The sequence below is a fragment of the Ursus arctos genome, unplaced genomic scaffold (assembly GCF_023065955.2).
Source record: "Ursus arctos isolate Adak ecotype North America unplaced genomic scaffold, UrsArc2.0 scaffold_14, whole genome shotgun sequence".
Lineage (NCBI taxonomy): Eukaryota > Metazoa > Chordata > Mammalia > Carnivora > Ursidae > Ursus > Ursus arctos.
In genome coordinates this window covers 43996230-44020564 of record NW_026622808.1, presented here as the reverse complement: position 1 = coordinate 44020564, position 24335 = coordinate 43996230, and the positions used below count along the sequence as shown (strand labels likewise).

Below are 24335 nucleotides of genomic sequence, written 5' to 3'. Positions count from 1 at the left end.
CAAAAGAATGAAACTGGGCCACTTTCTTACACCATATACAACAATAAATTCAAAATGTATTAAAGTCTTAAATATAAGACCAGAAACCATAAAACTCCTAGAGGAAAACATAAACAGAAAACTCTTGGACATAAGTCTAAGCAATATTTTTTTGGGTCTGTCTCCTCAAGCAAGGGCCACAAAAGCAAAAATAAACAAATGGGACTACATCAAACTAAAAAACTTGCATAGTGAAGGAAACCATCAGTAAACAAAAAGACAACCTACTGAATGAAGATTTTGTAAATGATATAACTGAGAAGGGATTAATATCCAAAACCTATTTTAAAAACTCACACAGCTCATACACAACTAATGAATCATCAAAATTTACATCAAAAACCAGGGATGTACTGTATGGTGACTAACATAATATAATTTAAAAATATTATTTAAAAAATAAATTAAAAACATTAAAAAAAATAAAACAAAAAAAAATTTAAAAAAACGCACACAGCTCAATTTCAAAAAAACCAAACAATCCAAATTAAAAAAAGGGCAGAGGACCTGAATAGATATTTCTCCAACAAAGACACACAGATGGCCAACAGACACATGAAAAGATTTTCAACATCACTAAGCATCAGGGAAATGCAATCAAAACTACAATGAGATAACACCTCACACCTGTCAGAATGGCTGTCACCAAAAAGACAAGAAATAACCAGTGTTGGTGAGGATGTGTGCAAAAGGGAACCCTGTGTCCTACAGGTGGGAGTGAAAAATGTTACAGCCACTATGGAAAGCAGTATGGAGGTTCCTCAAAACAAATAAAAATAGAACTATCATGCAATCTCACAATTCCACTTCTGGATATTTATCTGAGGAAAACAAAAATGCTAATTTGAAAAAGTATGTGCACCTCTATGTTTACTGCAGCGTCATTTACAATTGCCAAGATAGGGAGGCGACCCAAGTGTCCATTAGTAGATGAATGGACAAAGAAGATATGGTATATATATCCAATGGAATATTACTCAACCCTAAAAAAGGAGTGAGAGCTTTCTGCTTGTGGCAACATGGATGGACCTAGAGGGTATTTAATAAGTGAAATAAGTCAGACAGAGAAAGACAAATATCATATGATGTCACATGTGTGGAATCAAAAAACAACAAACAAAATAAAACAGAAACAGACTCATGGATACAGAGAACAATCTGGTGGTTCTTGGGAGGGAAAGTGGGGTCTGGGCAAAATAGGGGAAGGGAATTTAAAGGTATAAACTTCCAGTCATAAAATAAATAAGACACAAGGGTGTATGTACACAATAGGGAATATACTTAATAATATTGTAATAACCTTTTTTGGTGACAGATGGTAGTTAGATTTATATGGTGATCACTTTGTAATGTTAATAAATGTTGAATCACTGTGTTGTATACCTGAAACTAATATAATATTGTGTGTCAACTATACTTCAATAAAAAAATGCCTTCACAAATACAGGTCCTCATTTTTTCCATCACCCCAATCCAGAGATTCAAGATGCCTTTCAACCAGGCCTGCACCTTACCTCTTCCTAGCCTCTCTCTCTCTCTCTCTCTGCTCATCGGCCTTTATTATATGTTTTGGGCATTGGCTGTACAATTTCACGTAAACTCTCATTTAGACCTGTGATAAACAATCCAGGGAATTACAATAAATCTTCCTAGTTTAGGCACATTGAAGAGTTTAAGTGATGTCCCCAAGTTCACTTAGCCAGTAAGTAGAAAGCTGAGTGCTCTGATTCTGAGTGTCATGCTCTTTTTTTGAGTAGTCAGATGACAGGCAGGAAGTTACACCAGGACAGGAGTCTCTCTCTCACTGATGGTTGCCCCTCCAGGGAGGTATTTTCTCTCTTCCACTAAAATTTACTGTACATTTCCTTTAGTTTATCCAGAAGGCCAAATGAAGCAATACCATCAGGCAGAACTGGCTCCTGGAATTCTGCATCCTTTCTGATTTGACTTCCTTGGAATCTGAAAAAGAGGTTGTAAGGACCCTGGTATTTCTGCTGACAGCATTGTCATCATCACATGCTTATAAAAGGCAGATGTTTTTCCTTTCTTCCTAGGAGCGAAGGGAGGCAAATGCAGAGCTGCTTTCCTCCATTGAAATCCTGTGCTGTAATCTGTCAATTAGTCACACCCACATGCCACAATCATCAGACAGAGATGGCTGCATGAGCCTTCACTGTGAACATCAGACGTCCTATCTTAAAGTTCCATGAACAGGGGCACCTCAGTGGCTCAATCAGTTAAGCTAATCCAACTCTTGATTTTGGCTCAGGTCATGATCTCAGGGTTGTGAGATCAAGCCCAGCATTGGGCTCCATGCTGGGTATGGAGCCTACTTAAGGTTCTCTCTTTCTCTCCTTCTGCCCCCCCCCCGTCCAAAAAAAATGTTCCATGAAGAGATCTGAATGCCTTTTTTTTAATGTTGTAGAAAAGACTTCTTAATCCCTGTTCAAACATTTTCCCAAATCCTCTCATATTGATATTAAAATGTCCCCAAATTTCACCTAGGAATTAAGTCTAAGTTATTTAAATTGTGTGATCAGAAGTTGACATTGGAGCTTAAACAGATTGTAGCATTAGTGGTACTGTGGTATTTGCCAATTCTTTTGGCCACATTTTGAGGTAAAATTCCAAAATTTGTGAGCTAGTTATATGAGACAAATAATACAGCTTTTGTAGTATTCATGGCAGAGGTCTGGGAGTGAAACACCATTGGTTTTTCACACTATCAGGTAAATGTGGAGTTGCCATTTAAACTCCTGTCTCTGCAGAGCAAAATTATCTCATACCTATGGCAAACATTGATGAGAATATGATCCAGGAAAGAAATAATGTCCAAATATTTCCCTGATGGAAAGGTTCTATTCCATGCATTGCCAAAAATCAGATAAAAATGAAATCTTCTCCAGCCAGAGAATGATACTACTCGCCCCTGCCCCACGCAACTTACAAATTAATTTTTTGTACCTGAGTCATGAAGAAGCAGTGTCCAAGCACACAAATGTTTAGTTAGATTTTTTTTACCTGGAAGAATGTGTGTAGGGAGCATCTCCCTGAGTCTGACCTTTGCAGGTAGTTACCAACCCAGGAAAATCTGAGTTTAAGCAAAAATCTAAATGCTGGGACACCTGGGTGGCTCAGTTGGTTAAGTAAGCATCTGCCTTCAGCTTCAGGTCATGATCCCAGGGTCCTGGGATGGAGCCCCGCATTAGGCTGCTTTCTCCCTCTGCCCCTCCACTCCCCTCGTGCTCTCTCCCTTGCTCTCTCTCTCTCAAATAAATAAATAAAATCTTTTTAAAAAATCTAAATGCTGAGGAGATCCTCTGAAGTTCATTAAATAACACAAAACCACTTAAAGATGGGTTTATTTTTTTTTAAGATTTTATTTATTTATTTGACCAAGAGGGACAGTGAGAGAGGAAACACAAGCAAGGGGAGTGTGAGAAGGAGAAGCAGGCTTCCCGCTGAGCAGGGATCCCGATGCGGAGCTCAATCCCAGAACGCTGGGATCATAACCTGAGCCGAAGGCAGAAGCTTAACAGCTGAGCCACCCAGGTGCCCCAAGATGGGTTTAGGTAAAGAAGCCAATGCTGGAAGCTATCACACCTGTGCCCAAAATACCTTCTAATGTGTGTGATGCTGATTTTTACAAATTATTTACCAAGACCTTCTTTCTCTCATTTAACATGCCTACCTTTCCCTCATCACTCCCTGCACTTTACCCCATGCCCACCCACCATTACACAGTCCACGTTGACTGGTAATAGTGGAACACTCAGTGCTGTGGAGGGCTTGGCTTTCCCTAGTCCTCTGCTGAACACTGAGATGAAGTGATGCAGAAGGTGGGCCATGCTTAGGGGCCCAATAGGGTTTACCTTGGTTCTTTGCCATTTGGGGCCAGTTAGTTCTGCCCTATCATATGGTAGGTAAAAACGGGGGCTCTAGGTTTCAAACTAAATTCTACTAATCGTTGATTTAACTTCTATATCATTTTCCTCCAGAACATGGGATTAAATAACAGCACTAGCCTCAATAGTTGGAAGAATTAAATGAGGGAAAGCATGTAAAGAGCTTAGCTTAGTGCCCAGGACACAATTAACAATTGTAAGTGCCAACTAGCATCATGGTCTTTATGATAGTCACCATCATTATTATTGCTATTGTTATTGTTAGTGGTGGTGGTAGCATGGTGCCTGATATAAATAGATATGGATATGTGTGCATGCATGTATGTATATGTGTATGTATATATGTATATATGTGTGTGTATATACATATATATAGCATGCATGTGCTGATTTTACAAATACATAGTCAAAAAGGATTGATATTTGTTATTACCTTCATGCTTCACAATAACTCTCCACTTCAGATATGGAAACTAAAATTCAGACAGGTGAAGAAACCTGTCTAAAGTCACACAACTAATAGGAAATAGACCCAGGATTCAAAGTCAAGTTGATTTCACCCATATGGACTGGATAAGATTCCTTGGTGCCTTTTGTACTCTGTACATGCCTGTTCGTGTGTCACGTGCTGTCTACTTGATCATTTGCTGGCATTCCCCTTCACCCAATAGTGTTGCCTCTTGGGTGACTCTTTCATCCACTCTTTCACTCTAACATCCACACCACCTGACACATGATAGGAGTCCAGGAATTGCTTGAGAGATTGTTTTGGATAAGTGCAACACTGTCGGTGAGCTTTGTGTCTAGAAAGTATCCCTCTGCCACATCTTCCTTCTGATCATCTATCAGTTTGTCATTTGAGCCTTTGGAGTCTAAGGATCCTCTATCTGAGTGGGGGTATCTTTGTCAGCTTTTACATGTACCCACTTCATCCTCTATGGAGAAAAATGCAAAGACAGAAAAGTAGATGGCTGACAGAGCTGTTAGCACTTTCAAATGCTATTTTTCAAGATGTTCCAAAAAAATCACTCAGTGTGGCTGAGCATAAATAACCCTGTTAGGAATTGTCCTTGGGAGGCCATCCCCATTGAGGAATGTTATCAGTCCAAAACAAAATAAATGGACAGTAGAGATTTTCTTTGGAAGACTTTGTCCACCCATATGCTGTGTCTTTCATAAAGCAATATGAATAAACAATGTTTTTGTCAAGGCTAATTTACTTTTATGCCTGGGAAAGTAGCAATCGAGATGGAAGACTACATTTTCCTTATTTTGGCACAACTTGAGCTTTGAAATGTGTTTGTAATGGGTCTGCTGCTGAAAACTCCCCTCAAGAACCTCAGCCTCGATTGACAGAATGCTATTTCTTCTCAAGGCTTTAGTACCCAGGGCAGAAAAATGTCCTTGTTTTCCCTTGCAGACTTCAGTTTTATGAGCCTCTTTTTATGATGTCATTAGGAACTGTGTAAGTTCTGGGAGGAGTGATCATTCTTTGGATTTTTCCAAAATCTGCTGCATAAAGTTTGTTGGACTCTAACTCTGGGCTAAAGTGTTATTGTCTATAACCACTGGGTCTTCTTGCAAAACCTCAAGACTATGGAGTTAAGAGGAATTGAGTGAGTCCTAAAGATGGGTGTGATAAAAGGGACTGCACTTGATGGTAAGGTTTCTTTGCTGATTGGCAGGAAAGAATCCACTTCACAGACATGATGGTTTTTCTCTTCATCTCCATGGCAACTGCAAGGCCGGCAGCTGCCAGTAAAAAATGAGAGATGCCACTTACCCAGTTTCCCAAGTATCCCATGTAGTTAAGAGGTTTGAGCCCCAACATAAGAAGGATAGAGGTCAGTGTAACATACCTCAGGCTGCTGGTATGTAGCCTGCTTGGTATCTTCTAACATGGCCTTGGGGACCATTTTTTGACCATGAGTTAGCTTCTGTCTTCCCTTTGCTCTCAATAAGGGCCATGTTCAAAAGGAGATGAGGAGATATTTTGCGGCCATGTACAGTAGTACAGACCTTCTTGGATTCATGGTTGCTTGTATATTTTCCATGGAAAGGATAAAAGAACAATGATCCTGTCCCAGCCAACTCAACCTGGTGGCAAACTCTTCCTCATCCATCAGACTCTTAGCCCAAGGATCACCTCCTCTGGAAAGCCACTCCTGATTCTCTCAGCAAGAGGTCATGTCTCATACACTGCTGTTACAGCATCTGCCTTGATGTTTCCCCAACAGATCTTTCTTCCCACTGGTTGTAAGCTTCAGTGGAACAATCCACATCCTTTCATCATGATCCCCCCCTAGTGCCTAACACTAAACCAGACATAGTGCTGGTGGTAGTAAATATTTTCTAAGTGATGGTGGACCAGCAGCCAAGTCCTCACATCTCCATGGTCTTTTTCATAAAGTTTACCCAAGTCTCTAAGGCACACAGTTATCCTGGATTGAGTCCAAGAATGATAAGCAAAAGGAAGCCCACTGTGCCAAAGTTTTGAAGAAGTAAGATTCTTGCCTTGAATCATTACTAGCTCTAATTGTGCTCATCAACCTATCATGTTATTTCAGAGGTGTCCCTCCTGCTTCTCCTCTTACTTTCACCCACAGTGTGTTTAGAAAGCACCACATGGTGGGCTGAGCCCAACCATAAAGCAGGAAGTGATTATACTAATAGGCTCCAGAAGGAACCAGTACTCAAAGGTTCCTGGGTAGATTTCAGACCACTGTGCTCATTTACATGGAGAAGCAGAATCTCACTGTTCTTCCAGAACTATGACTGAGTTTTAGCTGTATTGATATTTAATATGGACATTTTGACAAGCCATCCATTGATTCACTCGACTCATATGTATTAAATACTTACTGTGTGCCAAAGATGATATTCTAGAGAGTAAGAATTCACCGAGGGTATCAAGACAGACATCATGGCCCAGCAGGAAAGATAAACAATAAATAAATGTCACCATTTTCCATTAATTATAATAAGTGTTACCAAGAAGTTGAACTAGCTATTATAAGAAAGTAGAATAAGGGGATTCAACCTAGGGAAATAAAATTTTGAGGCTGAAATGTAGAAGATGACAAGATGGCTGAGAATTACCTAGGGAGGCAAGGAGTAAGGGGAATGCTTATGACGCCCCTAGGTAGGAAGAAGACTGGCGTAGCACAAAGGCATCTCCAAGCTCTATACAGAGGATTTACTATATGAATTTTAGTGAAACTTATATGGTAGCAACTATAGCTAACTAACATAGCTAACTAATGTGTGGGGAGAGTTACTGAAAGGAAAACAAAAGAATCTCAGAGCCAACAGGAGAAATAGGTGGGCTTTATGGGATTTAGAAAACCAATGAAAGTCAGAGCTCCTTTCTGTGACTCTAATTAGCTTCTTTTCTCCTCTTCCCTTCCTCCCGCCTTCCTGCCTTTCTTTCCTCCCTCTGTTAGTCTCTACTTCTATCCTCTCTCTACCTCTTTCTCTCTCTTTGTCAAGTGTCTTATTCTTTCACCTATTCCAATATGGCAGCTACCCATGAGTCTACATGATCTTGCGATTTCAGCTCCACTGCTAATTGCAATCTCAATATCTCTCAGTTCATTTGCTTGAGACAGTAAATCTGGTTGACTGTTGGCCACTTAATTGAATTAGTTGGTTGATTTGGGTCAGGTGCCCATGTACTACCCACATCTTATTTTTTTGCCACCCAGAATTGGCAAACCAATTCACGTCCCATGTGATCCAGGTGGAATTCTACACGCTCAGCCACAGGGATGGAGGAAATAACTCATGCCTAAGCAACTCAACACAGTGTATCACTAGCCATAAATGGTGGTTCAGTGTATGTACATAAATCAGACTTTGGGTGAGAATTTTGGGATAAAAGACATTACAAGAGGAGATATTCACCCTTCCTTTAGATAACATGATGTGATGTTACAAGGTGCAACCTTTCAGTGCCATTAAGGGGAGCTAGACTGAGCATTGGGCCAACCCAAAGGAACCCAAACCAAGATTTGGGAGAAAAATTCAGTTGTGATATCATCTGAGTCGTGATTCCATCCTCACTGGAAGCTGGTCTACCCCAGGACATTTCAAACCAATAAATTCCCTTCATTGTTTAAGCCAGCTGCAAGTTGAATTTTTCTATCACTTGCAAAAAAAAAAAAGTCAAATTGATGTGGCTTGCCCCTCAACCTGATCAGTATGGACCATGGCTAAGGAGGGCAAGTTTATGTTTCAAGTGGGAAATGATTCTTTGAGAAGGTGATTAATCCAAAGTATATTTAAGGCACTTGGACAACTTAGAGGTGTAAAGAACAGCATAATTAAAGCATGTTGCTATTACAACTGAATGTATAAGCAAGGAAGGAAAAAAATTGAGGTCAGTTATGATACTGAATTGCTTTATCTTCTTTTCTAAAGAATTTTAATCATGTTTTTCATCACTTCATTAATTTTTTCAATTTTTCTTGAAAACAGTAACTATTCTTTCTACTATTCCTTTTAGAAATAGCTACAGGCTATGTTTGAAACATCTCAAATGAGCTCCTCTTGAATTATTCATGTGAGAAAATCTCTATACGTATCCAGAAATAGGGTGTCTTTCTGTCTCCAAACTTAAAAACAACTGATTGCATTTTGCTAAAAAGAAAAACTGTTTCGACCAAAACCAGATTTAAAAAATATCACCCCATTTTTCTTTCCACAAATCAAATTTGCTGGAGAAAACTGGGGAAAAAATTGAACTATAATAAAACATTTGACTCTTTCTTACTATATATTTATGTATATATCTCTTAGCTGTTAGGGATTGTAAATAACTAGGAGGCAGGCAGCTATCTACTCAACTAGGTTGAACATTTTTCTAGGACAATGCCATAATATCTGAGCAAAATTTCACTTGTGGTAGATGTTATTATAACTCTGGGCTGTAAGATGAAAACCTTCTATGTAAATCAGGTATCTATTTGCTCTTCTGCTCATATTTTTCTTTTTCTTTATAAGGAGCGCAAATTTCCCAAGTTTGTATCCAAAGAAATGGAAAACATGTACATTGAGGAGCTGAAGTCATCAGTCAACCTGCTCATGGCCAACCTGGAGAGCATGCCAGTGTCCAAAGGTGGCGAGTTCAAGCTTCAGAAACTCAAACGCAGCCACAATGCTTCCATCATCGACATGGGCGAGGAGAGTGAGAACCAGCTCTCCAAATCAGACGTTGTGCTGTCTTTCTCCCTGGAGGTAAAAAGCCCTAAACCCTTGAAAGTTTCCTGGCACAGCCAGCAGGATGTGGGTAATTAGATGCACCACAATCAGCTTGCTTTCCTCCTTGCACCCCCAGAGCCGTTATTAAAATAACAGCTTGCTAAGCATAGGTCAGCTAATCAGCAAGTGATTCCCCATCTCCAGGATCCCATGCTTTCCTTCAGGAAATGCAACCTTAAGAACCACCTACTAAATTTCATCTTGCAGTATTTTCCATCTTAAAACAGTGCTCAAGGATTTTGTAAAGACCTTATGCAATTTAGAAAGTTTAAAATTTTGTCGTCTCATGTCGCAGTTATGAGAGAAATATCTAGCATCATTTGATGAATTGTAGATTTTCTTTCCTGTCATCTCTCCTGTTGGCTACGTGGTAGAGAGCCTCTTGTTGCAGTGGAGCCTTTTTACTTGATTTCATCACCCAAAGAAAGAACCCGTTCAGACCGGGACTGTGGCAGAATGCGCCACATGTCAATAAATTTCTCTGTAACTTCTACTTACATGTTTGTTTTTCATACATGTAATTTAGGGAGTGGATCTGATCTGGCTACATTGGAACTGCCTGGGAAGCTGGTTCAGTGTGCAGATTCCTGGCATCACCTAAACCTATTGACCCAAATCTCGAGGCAGGGGAAATACAACATGGTGCAGTCACTTTGGAAAATAGTTTGGTGGTTTCTCAAAAAGTTAAACATAAAATTACCACATGGAGAGTGCAACTCTACTCTTAGATATCTACCCAAGAGAAATGCAAACACATGTCCGCATAAAATTTTGCTCTCCAAATGTTTATAGCGGCATTATTCTTCCTAGCCAAAAATAGAAACAACCTAAATGTGTATCCATTGGTAAATGGAGAGACAAAATGTGGTACATCCATCCAAAGGGTTACTACTCAGTAACTGAAAGAAACAAACTACAGATATATGCTTTGATTTAGATGAATGTCAAAAACATTCTGCTTAGTGAAAGAAGGCAGACACAAGAGACACATGTTGTTTGATTCCATTGATATAGAATGTCTAGAAAAGGCAAGTCTCTAGAAACAGAAATTATATTAGTGTTGCCTGGGGCAGGAGGTAGAAATGGACATGAGGGACATTATTGAGGGAGATAAGAATGTTCTAAAACTAATTTATGATAATAGTCCTGCAACTTAGTGAATTTACTAAAATCATTTCATTGTACACTTGAAATGGGTCAATCATATGATCTGTAAAATATGCCTCAGTGGTGTCAGAAAAAAAAAAAAAAGAATCTCTGGGTGGAGTGCACCATGAAATGTGCATTTTAATGAGCGACCCAGGTGCTTCTTATGCACTCCGAAGTTTGAGAATCATTCATAACTTATTAAAGCTCAGAACCCCACAAGGATTTTATAATAGCCCTAGACTTGGGGAGACCAAGAGAATAGATCAAATTTCTGCAGATTTAATTAGGATTTGTAAAGACTAAATTAATTTTCTAGAGCATCATTAAGGCTTGCTGTGAATTAACTGCAGATAATTTGTTTTACTTTGCTCAGTTCAGATCAACATAGTCACATTACAGTGTTTTCAAAATATATTTTGCAGTTGGAAGAGGCAATATTCAGTTAAATATAGGGCACTTGATGTGTGAAAAAATCATCAGTGTAATTTCACAGAAACTTCCTTTCTTTCTTTTTTAATACCGCCACCTGAGGTACTGAATGCTTTTTCTTAGGTGTCTTTGAATTTGATTATTGCCAATTAGAGGTGGCAATTTATTCCCTACTGCCTCTTGTCTTTCTACAGAAAGTGGGAAAAAAGTGGTTTATTGATTTTCATGAAGCTTTTAAATCCATAATTTCCTAATTCTTTATCAGCACTCAATATTATACAGCTGATTATCTGAAATATAGATGTGAGTCCCCAACCATACTCCCATGTGTACATGACTCAAACAGTCTTTAACTTGTAAGCACAAGTACAGAATGAAATGCCCTAGGGTTCCCAAATACTTTTTACTTGGAACACTAAATTGCGCATACACTAAAACTGCCAACAAAAATCATTGTTCGTCTGTGTGTTGGGTGACATAGTGAGGGGGTGAGAAGAGGGAGATAGAGGACTGTCATCTCATCAGGGCAGACTGGGTTTGAATTTACAGGTTGGTACAAGACATGTTTCATGTACGTATAGAACTGCATGGCTGGGAAGGACACTATAGAGCTGTTAAGTGCAGCAGGAGAACTGAGGTCCAGGTGGCCCAGTGGCATGGCCTTGCGCCAGGGGAGTACTCTGGTAGAAACAATGGGCATGTGTAGAGTGCCGTCATGCCTGCGTTGCATCATTAACTCAGTGAATCCTCCCAACAGTCTTTTGAGCCATTTGCAGATGTGGAAACAAAGCTGCAGAGAGGTTAAGGAACTTAAAAATAATGATACAGCTAGTGAAGATGCAGATTCAGGATTTGAACTCAAATCTTTTAAATTATAAAAAATGCTGTTCTTTCTACTGTGCCTCCCATTTCCTTTCATTTATATGGTTCTTCCCAGGGTGAATACTTTCGGTTACATACATCATCTTATTTGGTCCTCACGCAACAGCCACAGAGGGATGTAGAACATATATTATTATCCCCATTTTACAGATGAAGAGACTGAGACTCGGGAGATTTAAAAGAAAAGTGGAGTGACTTCAAGGTCAAGTCATTTGCCCAACATCACATGAGTAATACCATGGTTCTTAAAGTATGGCTCCTGGATCATCAGCATCAGCAGCACCAGGATATTAGAAATAAAAAGTCTTGGGGTCCATCCCAGACCTGTTTATCAGAAATTCTGGGGGTGGAGCCCAGCAGTTCCTGGGTTTAGTAAACCCTCCAGATATTTCTGATTTGCAGTTAAGTTCGAGAAACTGGGCTATGAAGCAGCAAAACTGACTTGGTTCAAGGCCAGCCCTATTGCACTTCCCTGAATCAAGTCCATTGAAGACATGTACATACTGGGTGTTGTATGTAAGGGATGAAGCACCAAAGTCTGCTCCTGAAACCAATATTGCACTGCATGTTAACTAAATAGAATTTAAATAAAAATTTTGAAAAAAAGAAAAAAAGAAGTGTACATTTGTTGCACAACCATATCTTTCTCCGTGTGTCCTTCCATTACCTCTTTTGGAGTACAATTGTTATTTTTATATCTCTTGCTTACTATAGATCGCTGATGCAGGTCATTTGTTTCAGATTTTCAAATCAGTATGTTTGCCCTATCCTCCCCTCCTGTCTTCTCTCCTCTGATAAATGACAGGACATACTACTGAATATGAAAATAGCAGGTGATTGATTGGAGTTAAGGGTAGTGGTGGGAAGTGCCAGGAATTGTAAATGATATATCTTGGTCCAGCAAAACACCAGCTTTTTTCCTTAGTCTAGAACAGAGAGTATGCAGCTGCAGACATGTTTTTGTTTTGATTCAACAATGTTGGCTTGCCCAGAGTTTGTGTATTTTATTCCTCCCTTCTTGGATTATTGTCAGAATTTCAAAATTAGATTTCTGACTTTGATTCTGATTCAGATTTCCATTTTCTGATAGGAAAAATCACAGTATCTAGCGACTCCAGACTAAGGAAAAACAAGGCCACGATGGGCTGCAACTGGGTACTAACTGCTCTGTTTAGATGGAGCGTATGCTCTCTTGTTTTGCCCCAGGCCCCACTACTCCCTGCTGCATCTCCACCTCTAATGCTGAATGGTATTTGCCCTTTTTTTTTTTTTTTAAAGATTTTATTTATTTGACAGAGATAGAGACAGCCAGCGAGAGAGGGAACACAGGCAGGGGGAGTGGGAGAGGAAGAAGCAGGCTCCCAGCGGAGGAGCCTGATGTGGGGCTCGATCCCATAACACCGGGATCACGCCCTGAGCCGAAGGCAGACGCTTAACCGCTGTGCCACCCAGGCGCCCCTGGTATTTGCCCTTTATCTTAGCATTTGCATTATCACTTATCTCATTGTAAAGAGAAAAGTGAATTTCTGAGCCTTTGTCTCTGCCAAGTTCTGAATTAAAAGCTAGACTATTTTTAAAGAAAATAAGAGAGAGCCTATTTCTTTGTAGAAATGAAAAATGATCCTATGCATTCAGCCCAGGAAAAGAGCAGCCCATTTCACATTACCTGTCTGGCCCCTGTGAGCATCTGAAAAAGTGAGGGTTGTCTTTCCATCTGGGAGGCAATAAGTTACAGTATGAAGAATTATATCTTCAGGCTGGACTGATACCAGCCTGACTGATAGAAAACTGATAGAAGCTACCAGATACCTCTTGGGGTTTTTGGTAACTTCTTAATTTTCTTCTGGGTGATGCTGTCTATGGACTTTGGCAATAACCTCCACCATGTGTAATTCTCTTTCCAGGTGGTGATCATGGAAGTCCAAGGCCTCAAATCCTTGGCTCCAAATCGCATTGTGTATTGCACAATGGAGGTGGAAGGAGGAGAGAAACTACAGACTGACCAGGCTGAGGCTTCTAAACCAACGTAAGTTCTGCTCCTCCACAGTTCATCTTCCAGAAAGCTGTGCTCATTGGCACCATTTGTCTCACTCCAAGTTAAAGGTCTGGTTTCCCCAGAAGGTTCTAGAAGTCATGTACCTTGTTTATTTTCCAAACAAGATGACTTGATTACATTCTTATTCAGCAGCCATAAAGATTCCAGTTCTTTCAGAGCAGAGAACAGAAGGAAAGTAAAGAAACAGTCTCCTTTCTGGAGGCTTTATGTGTTCACCTCAGCTTCAATCCTTTGATACAATGTATAGGAGAGTTTGATACAAATTTGTTTTATTAGATTTACTAAATGATATTTGGTTCATGGTATAAGCAATTTTTTCAAAAATCTTTCTCTATGTGCCACCGTTATGACTATGTCAGTAAAGTAGTATGTTTTATTAAATATAATACATTAATGCATTTGGTCAACACATATTTGTCAAATACTCACTGTGTTTGTACAAGGTAGTATTGCCCAGTGGAGAGGAAGGTAGTTACTGCTGTAGCCTTACAGAGCTCACCATTGAGTAGAAGGATCAGAAATATAGTCACATAAATATATAATTACAAATAGTTATAAATGCTGAAAAGGAAAGCGTGCTTTGAGAGGAGGTAGCAGGGGTCCTAAATCACTTTGTGGGGACAGAGTCAGAGTAGGCCTTCTTTAGGAGTTATAAGACATTTGGGCTAGTATTATAAAAGTCGAGTGAGATGGGGTGGGAGTAGAAAGAGTATTCCGGGCAAAGTCAGCTTGTGTAAAGGCCCTGTGGTCAGCAAAGACCCTGTGGGAAAGCAGAATGGAAAAAAGGTTGGTGGGCTAGAGTTCAGAGAACAAGGTATGCCAGAAGCTGCCAGTGAGGTAGGAAGGGACCAAACAATGAAGGACCTTGCTAGACCATGGAGAGGAAAGTACAGGGATGTGATTAGATATGTATTTTAAAAAAGATCGCTGTGGCTGCAGTGGAGTGAGCCAGAGTTGATGCAGGAGACCAGCTAGGATTCTATGACAGTGGTTCATAAAATGATGATGATCAGTTCATTTGGGTCAGTAGACTCTCAGGCCTCAACGATTCTGGAGAGGTCACTGCTTTTTTCCCTCCCTATCCACTGCCTCTTTCCCTTCCTTTTCTATCTCAATTAAGCCAGCCTACACTAATGAGCATTCTTTTTTTATTGTTGTTAATTCATAAAAGTCATAAAAATGGTAACCCCTGATAACAATGTACCGCCTCTCCTTCCCCAGAGCATTATGAACTGTTTAGCAGAATATGAATAACTTACCAGCATGTTCAAACAAAATAGTTCAAAGAAAGCACTGAATGTTTCCCGGACTAGAGAAAAATCTGAGGGCATTGTATGCCTTCAAGTGGTTCTTTGCATGAATAGGCAAAGACCTCAGATGCTCAGAAGCTGGACAAAATTAATGAATGTAAGCAAGAAGAAATGGAAACCAATACAACTTGTCACACACTACCCTTCCTCCCTTTTTTTAACTTAGTTTTAAACTGAAAATGAATGCAGTTTCTTCTTTACTGCCTGCCTTTGATAAAAATCCTAATTTTTCCCACACCTGCCACCATGGTGTGATCATTATCAATGCTATTATGTTATGCTGTATTTATACATGCTTTTAAAAATGTGTCATGTGTGGGGGAAGAAAAACTTATTTGGTGTTTCTGCCAACTTTTTGGATGTTGGGCCCAATATGGTGTCATAAGATAGAGAAGGAAGAAAGCTCTGATTATTCTAACAGGCTGTTGTTTCATATGAGCTATTTTAACTTAAAACATAATTCATATCATTTTATTGGGTTTAAAGATTTCAGCTGCCAGGGTAAATGATGAGCTGATTTTCATATGCTTATGAATGTTTAAAACAGAGTTTCAGATTACAAATAAATATGGAACACTTTGGTCTACGTTTTTGAAATACTCATATTTCACGTATATATTTACTCATATCCACATATGTGCATTATTATGTACATATTAATAAACATCTCACACTGAAACATTTTGCTTTTCTAGCCAAGAGTGTAATAATTTCATTTCTCTTCTGCATCAGTGAGCAGGTATTACTAAAACCTCACAGATGATTTGCTTGTTTGCTTGTTTGTTTTTAAATACATTAAGAATGTAGGGGTGCCTGGGTAGCGCAGTCGTTAAGCATCTGCCTTCGGCTCAGGGCGTGATCCTGGTGTTCCGGGATCGAGTCCCACATCGGGCTCCTCGGCTAGGAGCCAGCTTCTTCCTCTCCCACTCCCCCTGCTTGTGTTCCCTCTCTCGCTGGCTGTCTCTCTGTCACATAAATAAATAAAAAATCTTTATTAAAAAATAAATAAATACATTAAGAATGCAAGTTTCATGTCTAGGGTGAAGTCAAATCAGTCAGTAATGGCTACCTTGAGTGCTGTGTTAAGAAGGGTTCTGAGGGCAAATCTATATTCAGGGGAAAATACTGCGTGATAAACTTGATATGTCTGCCATAGGAGAAGAAAAGGTTTAAGTGCCCTGTACTTGCCATTTCTTAGTATCCCAAAGAGATAAATCCAGAGTTTGAAATCTAGCAATGCTGTGTATCTTGCTGTCTCTTCTTTTATCCTTTCTATATCAATTCCTTTTAAATCTCTATTCATCCTCCTTCTAAATCCACAATTCTTTTCCCAATTCTCTTCTTTACCTCTTTCTTTGTCATCATTCAGTTCTAGAAGTTTGTCTCTGTCTCTGGCTTTTTCTGGTTGGATGAATGAGGCTATTGGTGCAGTACATTGTCTTCCTTTCTCCCAAGTTTGGACTTACTCAGAATCCTATCATTTTTTTTCTTTGAAGCTTATATTTCTTCTCCTTTCTTCTCTACTTTGACATATAATTTTTTCCATTACCAATCCCCAGCTATCATGTCTGCTGCTTGATTTTGATTACCCCAAAAAGTGTCCTTTTGAGGGTTATCTTTCATCTCTCCTAATAACTCTACTTCATCATCTGACAAGTTTAGCCCTTTTCCTGCCCTACTCATCTTCTGAATCTTGTTTCTGACTATTCTTACAGCCCGCTGATGCCATACTTTATTTAAACATTCTAAAACCAAAATTCAATTCAAGCCAGTTTTATTTGTTACTCATTAATTCTCTTGTTGCCGCTACTAAGTATTTTACCCAGTAACTGGAAACCCACATCTTATCCCATCATGCGTCTAGAAGGAATTTGACTTTTGGGGGTTTGTTTTGTTTTGTTTTGTTTTACCAAATACAGTCAGAAATCCAGAAGTACATAGCATAACCCACTTTGTCCAAGGGTGTGGTTTTTTGGAACTCAAATATGGAGATGATTCCAATAAAAACAAGAGCAAGGAGAGTGGTATCATGATTAAGTTTGGGAAATGCAAGACATTACATCTCTTTCTGAGTTTTTCAGTATTCATCATGAGCATTTCAAAACCTTTGAAGATTTCCAACAGTAAATAAACCTATTTAGCTTTGTTTATTCATGAGTTTCCCAAACTTATTTCAACTATTACCTATTAGCATGCATTGGAAATGCTAATCTATATTGTCCAAACCTGGTAATGGAGGTTCCAAGCTCTCCTTCACCTCCTTAGCCAGTGCTGTCTCTTCACTTACAACCAGGGCCCTGCCCAGCATGATCATTTTGCATCAGGTGCGTAATGTAAGAATGCTGTGTTTGTGAGTTAAATATACTTTCTGATTGGAAAAAAATGGTGTGTGTGCGTGTGTGTGTGTGTGTGTGTGTGTGTGTGTGTGTCCTCTGCTCATCCTTCATTTTATCAATCTGGGTACTACATGTGGGATATTTCCAAGCAGACTGTATATCCTCTCAATTCAGTTGTCCTCCTCTCCTGGGTTTTAACGTGGAAAGCCAGGAAAATATGTTATCACAAGTTTTCAAGCAATATATTTATTTCAAAGAGTATTGCCTCCATTTGTAAAACATTGTTTCTGCTTCTGTGGGAATGCAGTGGAGGTTCTGAGGCAGAAGTAATTGAAATTGTGTCTTTAGGCAGGCAATCTCAGGAAGGCATGAGAATGGAGAAGAGAAATACTTTGTGGATTCAAGAACTCGGATGTATTTGTCCACCTCCCATGAAACAGAGCAGAAGACTTTTCTTCCCATGCCAGGTGTTTTTCAAAAGACAGTCCTCTAGGGGCGCCTGGGTAGCGCAGTCGTTAAGCGTCTGCCTTCGGCTCAGGGCGTGATCCTGGCATTCCGGAATCGAGTCCCACATCGGGCTCCTCGGCTGGGAGCCTGCTTCTTCCTCTCCCTCTCCCCTGCTGTGTTCCCTCTCTCGCTGGCTGTCTCTCTGTCACATAAGTAAATAAGATCTTTAAAAAAAAAAAAAAAAAAGACAGTCCTCTTAGCTCTGCTGATAACAGATTAGGTTAAGGTTTTATCAAGACATGGCTTTGAGTAAAATCAAATCATGCGATAAGGACTAACTGCTTTTCCATTTGGTTCTAGTGGATCTTTAACACCTCCAGAGGCCTCAGGCTCTGCGTCTTCTGCAGACAAGAGCCTCCAATTAGAATTTTATAGCAAGGCTCAGATCTCACTTATCCAAAAATGTTTTCTGTGTATTGGGCCTTGGAGTGTTTTAAATGGAAAGAGAATACCTTTTCTGAATGTCTCCTTTGAAATGTAGATGTAAGGGAAAGACCGGAAGGGTAGGCAACCTGCATGCCCTCAACAAGTGTACATGGGATGCTTTCCTTGTGTCCATCTCGGGCTAGGGCTACAGCCTTGACATATCCAACTTTGGCCTTGTAGAGTGTATGTTCTAGTAAAGGGCGCATTCAGTAAACGCATGAACAAATAAACAGGTAAAGCAATAACAGTTTCTAATTTGTGTTACCTTCCATTCATGACTGGTGGTGCTGCTTCAGTGACATAAATGTTCTTTTATAAGGAAATATATTAACATTTAAAAGTGAATTAATTTAAGTAAAATATATTAAGTAAATAATAGCCCAGGTGGTACCTGGATGTGATAAAAAAAAAAAAAATAATCACGGAAGTATCCTGTGTTGGTATGTAGGAATAGCAAAGATGGGGAAGATGGTATGCAAATTACTTTAATTTGGGAAAATTGATGTAAGGAAACGGAACATATTCCCTGAGTGGAAGATAGACTCCAAAGTGACTTTCTTGGTGGATTTGTACCATGTAAGTTATCTTCTAAAGAAAGCAAGCCCTGAAGGTTAAATGCCAGAGAAATTTAAGTAATTGGCCTAAAAAGAAAGGCAGTTTTAGTTAGCAGTCCAATATTGTGCTAAATTATCTGAAATTATATTCTTCTGAATGGAAACCAAGGATGCTACTTGACATTTGATTATTTTTTTTTAAAGATTTTATTTATTTATTTGACAGAGATAGAGACAGCCAGCGAGAGAGGGAACACAAGCAGAGGGAGTGGGAGAGGAAGAAGCAGGCTCATAGCAGAGGAGCCTGATGTGGGGCTCGATCCCATAACGCCGGGATCACGCCCTGAACTGAAGGCAGACGCTTAACCGCTGTGCCACCCAGGGGCCCCGACATTTGATTATTTAACCAGTTTATTATTCCCTGACAAACCACGGGCTTTGTGACGTATGGATTTCATTATTGTCAGGAATTAGAAAACACAACCAGACTGTTTCCTGTCACTTTCCAAGGGAAAAAGAAAATAAGATGCCCTCGCTGGTAAATCTTGTCATAGCCCTAGCATTTTTCAATGGGACCTTATCTAATGAGACCACATTAAAGCAAAAAAACAAAAACAAAATGCAATGACTTTCTGTAACATTTTTCTTCTGTGAAATATATTATTTGTCCTAATGGCAACTCAAAATGGCCCAGGCTTATTACACCCAAATTACTCATACAAATGGAGTCACATTAAATCGCCCCCACAGTAAGTCAGTTACAAAGTCAGAAAAGGAAGTTGCGCCGGCCAATTCCTTGCCTAATGTATCATCTTAATGGTACTTCCTGTCTTAGTGTAACCAAAAATGTTTTCAGTGTACTGGGACTTGGAATGATTTAAATGGAAACAGGACATCTTCTCTGAATGGCTTCTTTGAAATTTAGATGCAAGAGAATGATAGAAGGGCTAGGTACTTGCATTCCCTCAGCAAGTGTACATGGCATGCTTTCCTTGCATCCACGTTGTGCTGGGGCTACAGCCATGAATGACATACATCAAGCTTTGGCCTCATAGAATGTAAATTCTACTAAAGGACTTACACAATAAACAAATGAACAAATAAATATATAAGATAATAGCAGATCGTAATTTGGTTCTAGAAGAAATGAAGAGGTTGCTGCAGTGAAAAGTGATAGGGAGGTAGGGTATTCCAGTGGCCAAGAAACCCTGCTCAGAGTAGGTAATGTGCCACTTGATACCTGAAGGTTGAGAAGGAACATATGACCCAGTAATTCCACTACTGTGTATTTTTCCAAAGAAAATGAAAACACTAATTCAAAAAGATATATGTACCCCTATGTTTATTGTAGCCATTATTTACAATAGCCAAGATATGGAAGTGACCCAAGTGTCCATTCATAGATGAATGGATAAAGAAGATGTGTGTGTGTGTGTGTGTGTGTGTGCATGAATATTACTCAGCCATAAGAAAGAATGAGATCTTGTCATTTGCAAGGCAACATGGATGGACCTAGAAGGTATAAGGTTAAGTGAAATAAGTCCGCCAGAGAAAGACAAATACTATATGATTTCACTCATAAGGGAAATGAACAAAGGAAAAAAAGACAAAAAAAAAAAAAAAAAAAAACAGACTCTTGAATACAGAGAACAAACTGGTGGTTTCCGAAGAGAAGATGGGTGAAACAGTTAAAGGGAATCAAGAGTATGAGCACTGGGTAATGTATAGAATTGTTGAATTATTATGTTGTGCACCTGAAACTAATATAATGATGTATGTTAATTATACTTCAATTAAAAAATAGAAAAAAAGTACCAAGGAAAAGATGCCAGGTGCAGGAAATAACAAGTGCAAAGTCTTTCCGATAGGAAGGAGCTCCGTGTATTCTAGGACCAGAAAGGAGAGCAGTGTGAGTAGAGATTAGTCAATGATGGGGAGCATGCTACAGGAAGAGACTAAAAACTAACGTAGGGCCAGACAACTCAGGGCTTCCTAGGCCACAGGAAGGATTTGAACTTTATTCCAAGACCATGGAAAGCTGTCAGAGGGTTTTTAAGCCAGGAAGGATATGATTGGATTTCCATCTTGAAACCTAAAGCATCTTTAAGGACCAGAGTTGATTTGGAATGAAAGGTACATTGGTCAACAAATATGGAGCACATACTATTTCCCAGGCAGGAGGGTGAGGGGAATAATATAGACCTGATCCTTGACATACAGCCACAGAGAAAAGCTGGTGGGAAAAATCCAAGTGTCCCAGGCACAGAGTGATAAATTCTTCAGGAGTCACTATAGCTTTCAGTACTGCAAAGGCCACCTCATTGACAAAGGAGTGAGGCCTCCTGAGAATCACCTCCTTTCATATTTACCTTTCTTGAAACTCCATGGTCAAGGTCACAGTCCAGGAGACATTTATGTTGTACTGAGTGGGAGCTTGGCTACCATTTCTCGTGTTTTTCCTTTCTGAGAAAGAGGCTTAGCTTCTTTCAGAGTTAATTAAATCATAAATGGTAAAGGCCAACACTGACCCAGAAATTCAATTTTGCTAGGCTCCCAGAAGATGTGTGGGTTGGGAAGAAGCAAAATTATAATTACAGTTTGGGGCGCTCAGAGGCTGTCCAGCCTCCCAGCCCAGAAAGCTTGGTCCAGAAGCCACAACTTTTATTGAAAACCAGTTTGTGTTTACTTGTGAGCTGGGGAGTGAAAATAGGCTGGCTGAGAAAACAAGAAGCAGTAGGGTAGATGGTGGAAAGGAATGGGGTGCTACAGACCAAGCTTCAGAGACAGAGCTCCTAGTGCTATACCCAACTCTGTCATAAATTTGCCACCCCATCTTATGCAGGTTACCAAGCCTTCCAGCTTCACTGTGTTATAGTGAGTGGTATCCAAGACCACTGTGCCCCTAGCAAGCCTATAGTTTGTTCATCCCGCTGACCCAGAGAAGAGCCGTGATGACAGGCCTTATGGCATAGTTTTCAGGGATTTCAAGTAACACGGGGGTGGTGAAGTTTCTGGAGTTGGTAGGAGTTCAGAACTAGATGATTGAGTAGTGGCTGAAGTTTGACAGTTACACAGTGATGCTCCATCCTAATCTGAGAAATTCGTGAAAGTTCTGATTTCATAGGTAGTCCAATATAGGGTAGGTATAAAACAAAGATATATTTCCCCTAGCCCTTTAAGAACTAGGTGACACAAAGTTCATTTACTTTCTGGTTCAGCTCCTCAAATACCTTGCCTGAACTTACCTATCACTAGTACCTAATGCTGGAGTAATCTGAGATCTTGACTGATCACCCATCACTGTTCAGTGGAAATCCAGGGTAATACATTTATCCCCAAGTGTGGAAAACCACTATACTTGTTACCTAGTGATCAGGGAGAATGTAGGAAGGAATGACATATTGTTTCTTATATGTAATAATGTAATGGCGTGCAGCCCAGAAACTCGATTTATCCTCACTAATAAGAAAATAAGACAGGTTTGGTCTAGATTCGTCAATGCATAGAAACAATATGGCATTTTGATAAGAGCACAGGATCGGGAGCCTACATGAGCTTGGACAGGTTAACTTAACTCTTGTGCCTCAGTTTCCACATTTGTGTGAAAATTAAGTTAATTAACAAATACAAAATATTTAACACTGCCTGTCATGTTGGCTATTATTATCATAGCTTCATTCTTGTTTGGAGGAAGGAGAGAGATGGGGAAAAAAAGAACAGCGTGGGTCTAAAATAGTAATTTACATCGATGCAACACCTTCTATGGGCCAGGTGCTGTGCTAAGTATTTCACAATCAGTATCTTGTTTAATGCCCTACTGATACCTGAGGCAGGTAATATTGTTATTCCCTAAATTTTACTGATGGAAATATTGAGATTCAGAGAGGTTAAGTAACTTGGTCATAGTTGCACAGATAATAAATAGCTGAGCCAGAAGCCAAACACAAAACGTGTACTTTTAACTCATTCTGCCTTTCTGAAAGATATTATGCCACGAAATGAAGGTATTTTTTAATTAGCATTGACTATTCAGCAAAACGACCCAATAAGGCTCATTTCTTTTCTGTAAACACAGTTCTGTCATGGGTTAAATCTCTGCCCCTATTTAAATGGTGATGAATGTGCCGTCACACATACGCACTAACACAGGTGTTCCACCGCATCACAGACACTCAGCGCAGCAGGCATCATTCGACCCATATGCAGCTAAGTGCTATATAAGTAAGTCTGCAAAGATAAACCAGGGGTGGCCCCGACCTTCAAGGTGCTTACAAAATCCCACAAGAGCCACTGATGATAATTATCATCATCCCTCTTCATGGAAATCATCAATAACAATTGCCCTACCATGCATTGAAATCTGCTAGGTGCCAGGTAACGAGCTAGCTAATAGCATACGGTTGATCATACGGTTGATCATACGGGTGAGTCAGAAAACCTCAAGTTTAAATCCCAGCTCCACTACTCACGGTCTGGGTGACCTTGGGCAAGTAGATTCTCTGAGTTTCCATTTCTTCAAATTTGAAATGGAGACAATAATACAACCTGCCTTATAGGCTTGGTGTTGAAAAATATGATCCATGTTAGCGGCTGAGTTCAATGCATGACATATTGTAACCTCTCAAGAAATAATAGCCAAAAATGGACTATAGTCTTGCTGAATCCTACCTGGTACTGTAAGAAATAGATCCCCTCTATGTCCTCATTACACGTAACGAAGAAGCTCAGAGAAATTAGGAAGCCTGCCCTAAAATCCTACAACTCCTTAAGTCCAGGCTATATGACTCCAAACACATGGAAAGCAAAGAGCCAAACCTGCCTAAGGAGGAAGGGCACTGTGTTCAAACGTCTTTCCAGAGCCAGAGGGCAGACCCTCAGCGTAGGCTGCCATCGATTTGATGATACAAGAACTAGTTCCTGAAGGCAAGAGGAATGCGAAAGGGCAGCAGTCCTTCCCAAGTCCTCACCGAGAGTCACACCATGCCAAATCACTCAGCCCCCTAAGCCTGGGTCTCTACAAGCCCATTCTTCCAGCTTCTTTCTGGATCAGAGTCTTTCTTCAAGAGAGGCTAGAGTGCTGCGGAGATCATCTTTCTCCGCATCTTCTCTGTTTTATAGCAAAGCCTCCTGTGCTGTGATACAGAGCTCACCTCACTGCAGGGATGCAGATGAGTGTGGGACCTCTGGGGAATGCAGATGCTCTTCCTATCATAATGCCAATCATCATGCTGTTTGGAAACTTCTGAGACTCCAGTGCTTAAACTCTGGAGTCCCAAAGTTCCGTGGGCCCCTTTGTAAGGACTTAAATCTTTTGCCCTACCCCATAGCTTGTGGTTCAGAGAATTTGGGGTGAAGCAGCTATTCTGGGGGGGCCTTTCATAGCTGGAATCTGGTTAGAAACATTTTGGTGATAATATGGAAAATAAAGGTTCAACATAATCATAAAAGCAAAAGCTTTGGGGTGAGACAATCCCTAGTTTGGA

The 24335-nt window shown here is 39.9% G+C and overlaps 1 protein-coding gene across 1 annotated transcript in view; it reads left to right on the top strand.

The window, feature by feature from the left end:
- The window catches only part of CADPS (calcium dependent secretion activator), a 793408-nt gene that overhangs the window by 546198 nt on the left and 222875 nt on the right, over positions 1-24335 (top strand). The window contains exons 14-15 of the mRNA XM_057311862.1: positions 8946-9179; positions 13568-13689. Of these exons, the coding sequence (XP_057167845.1) occupies positions 8946-9179; positions 13568-13689 (356 nt within the window). The remainder of the gene's footprint in view (positions 1-8945; positions 9180-13567; positions 13690-24335) is intronic.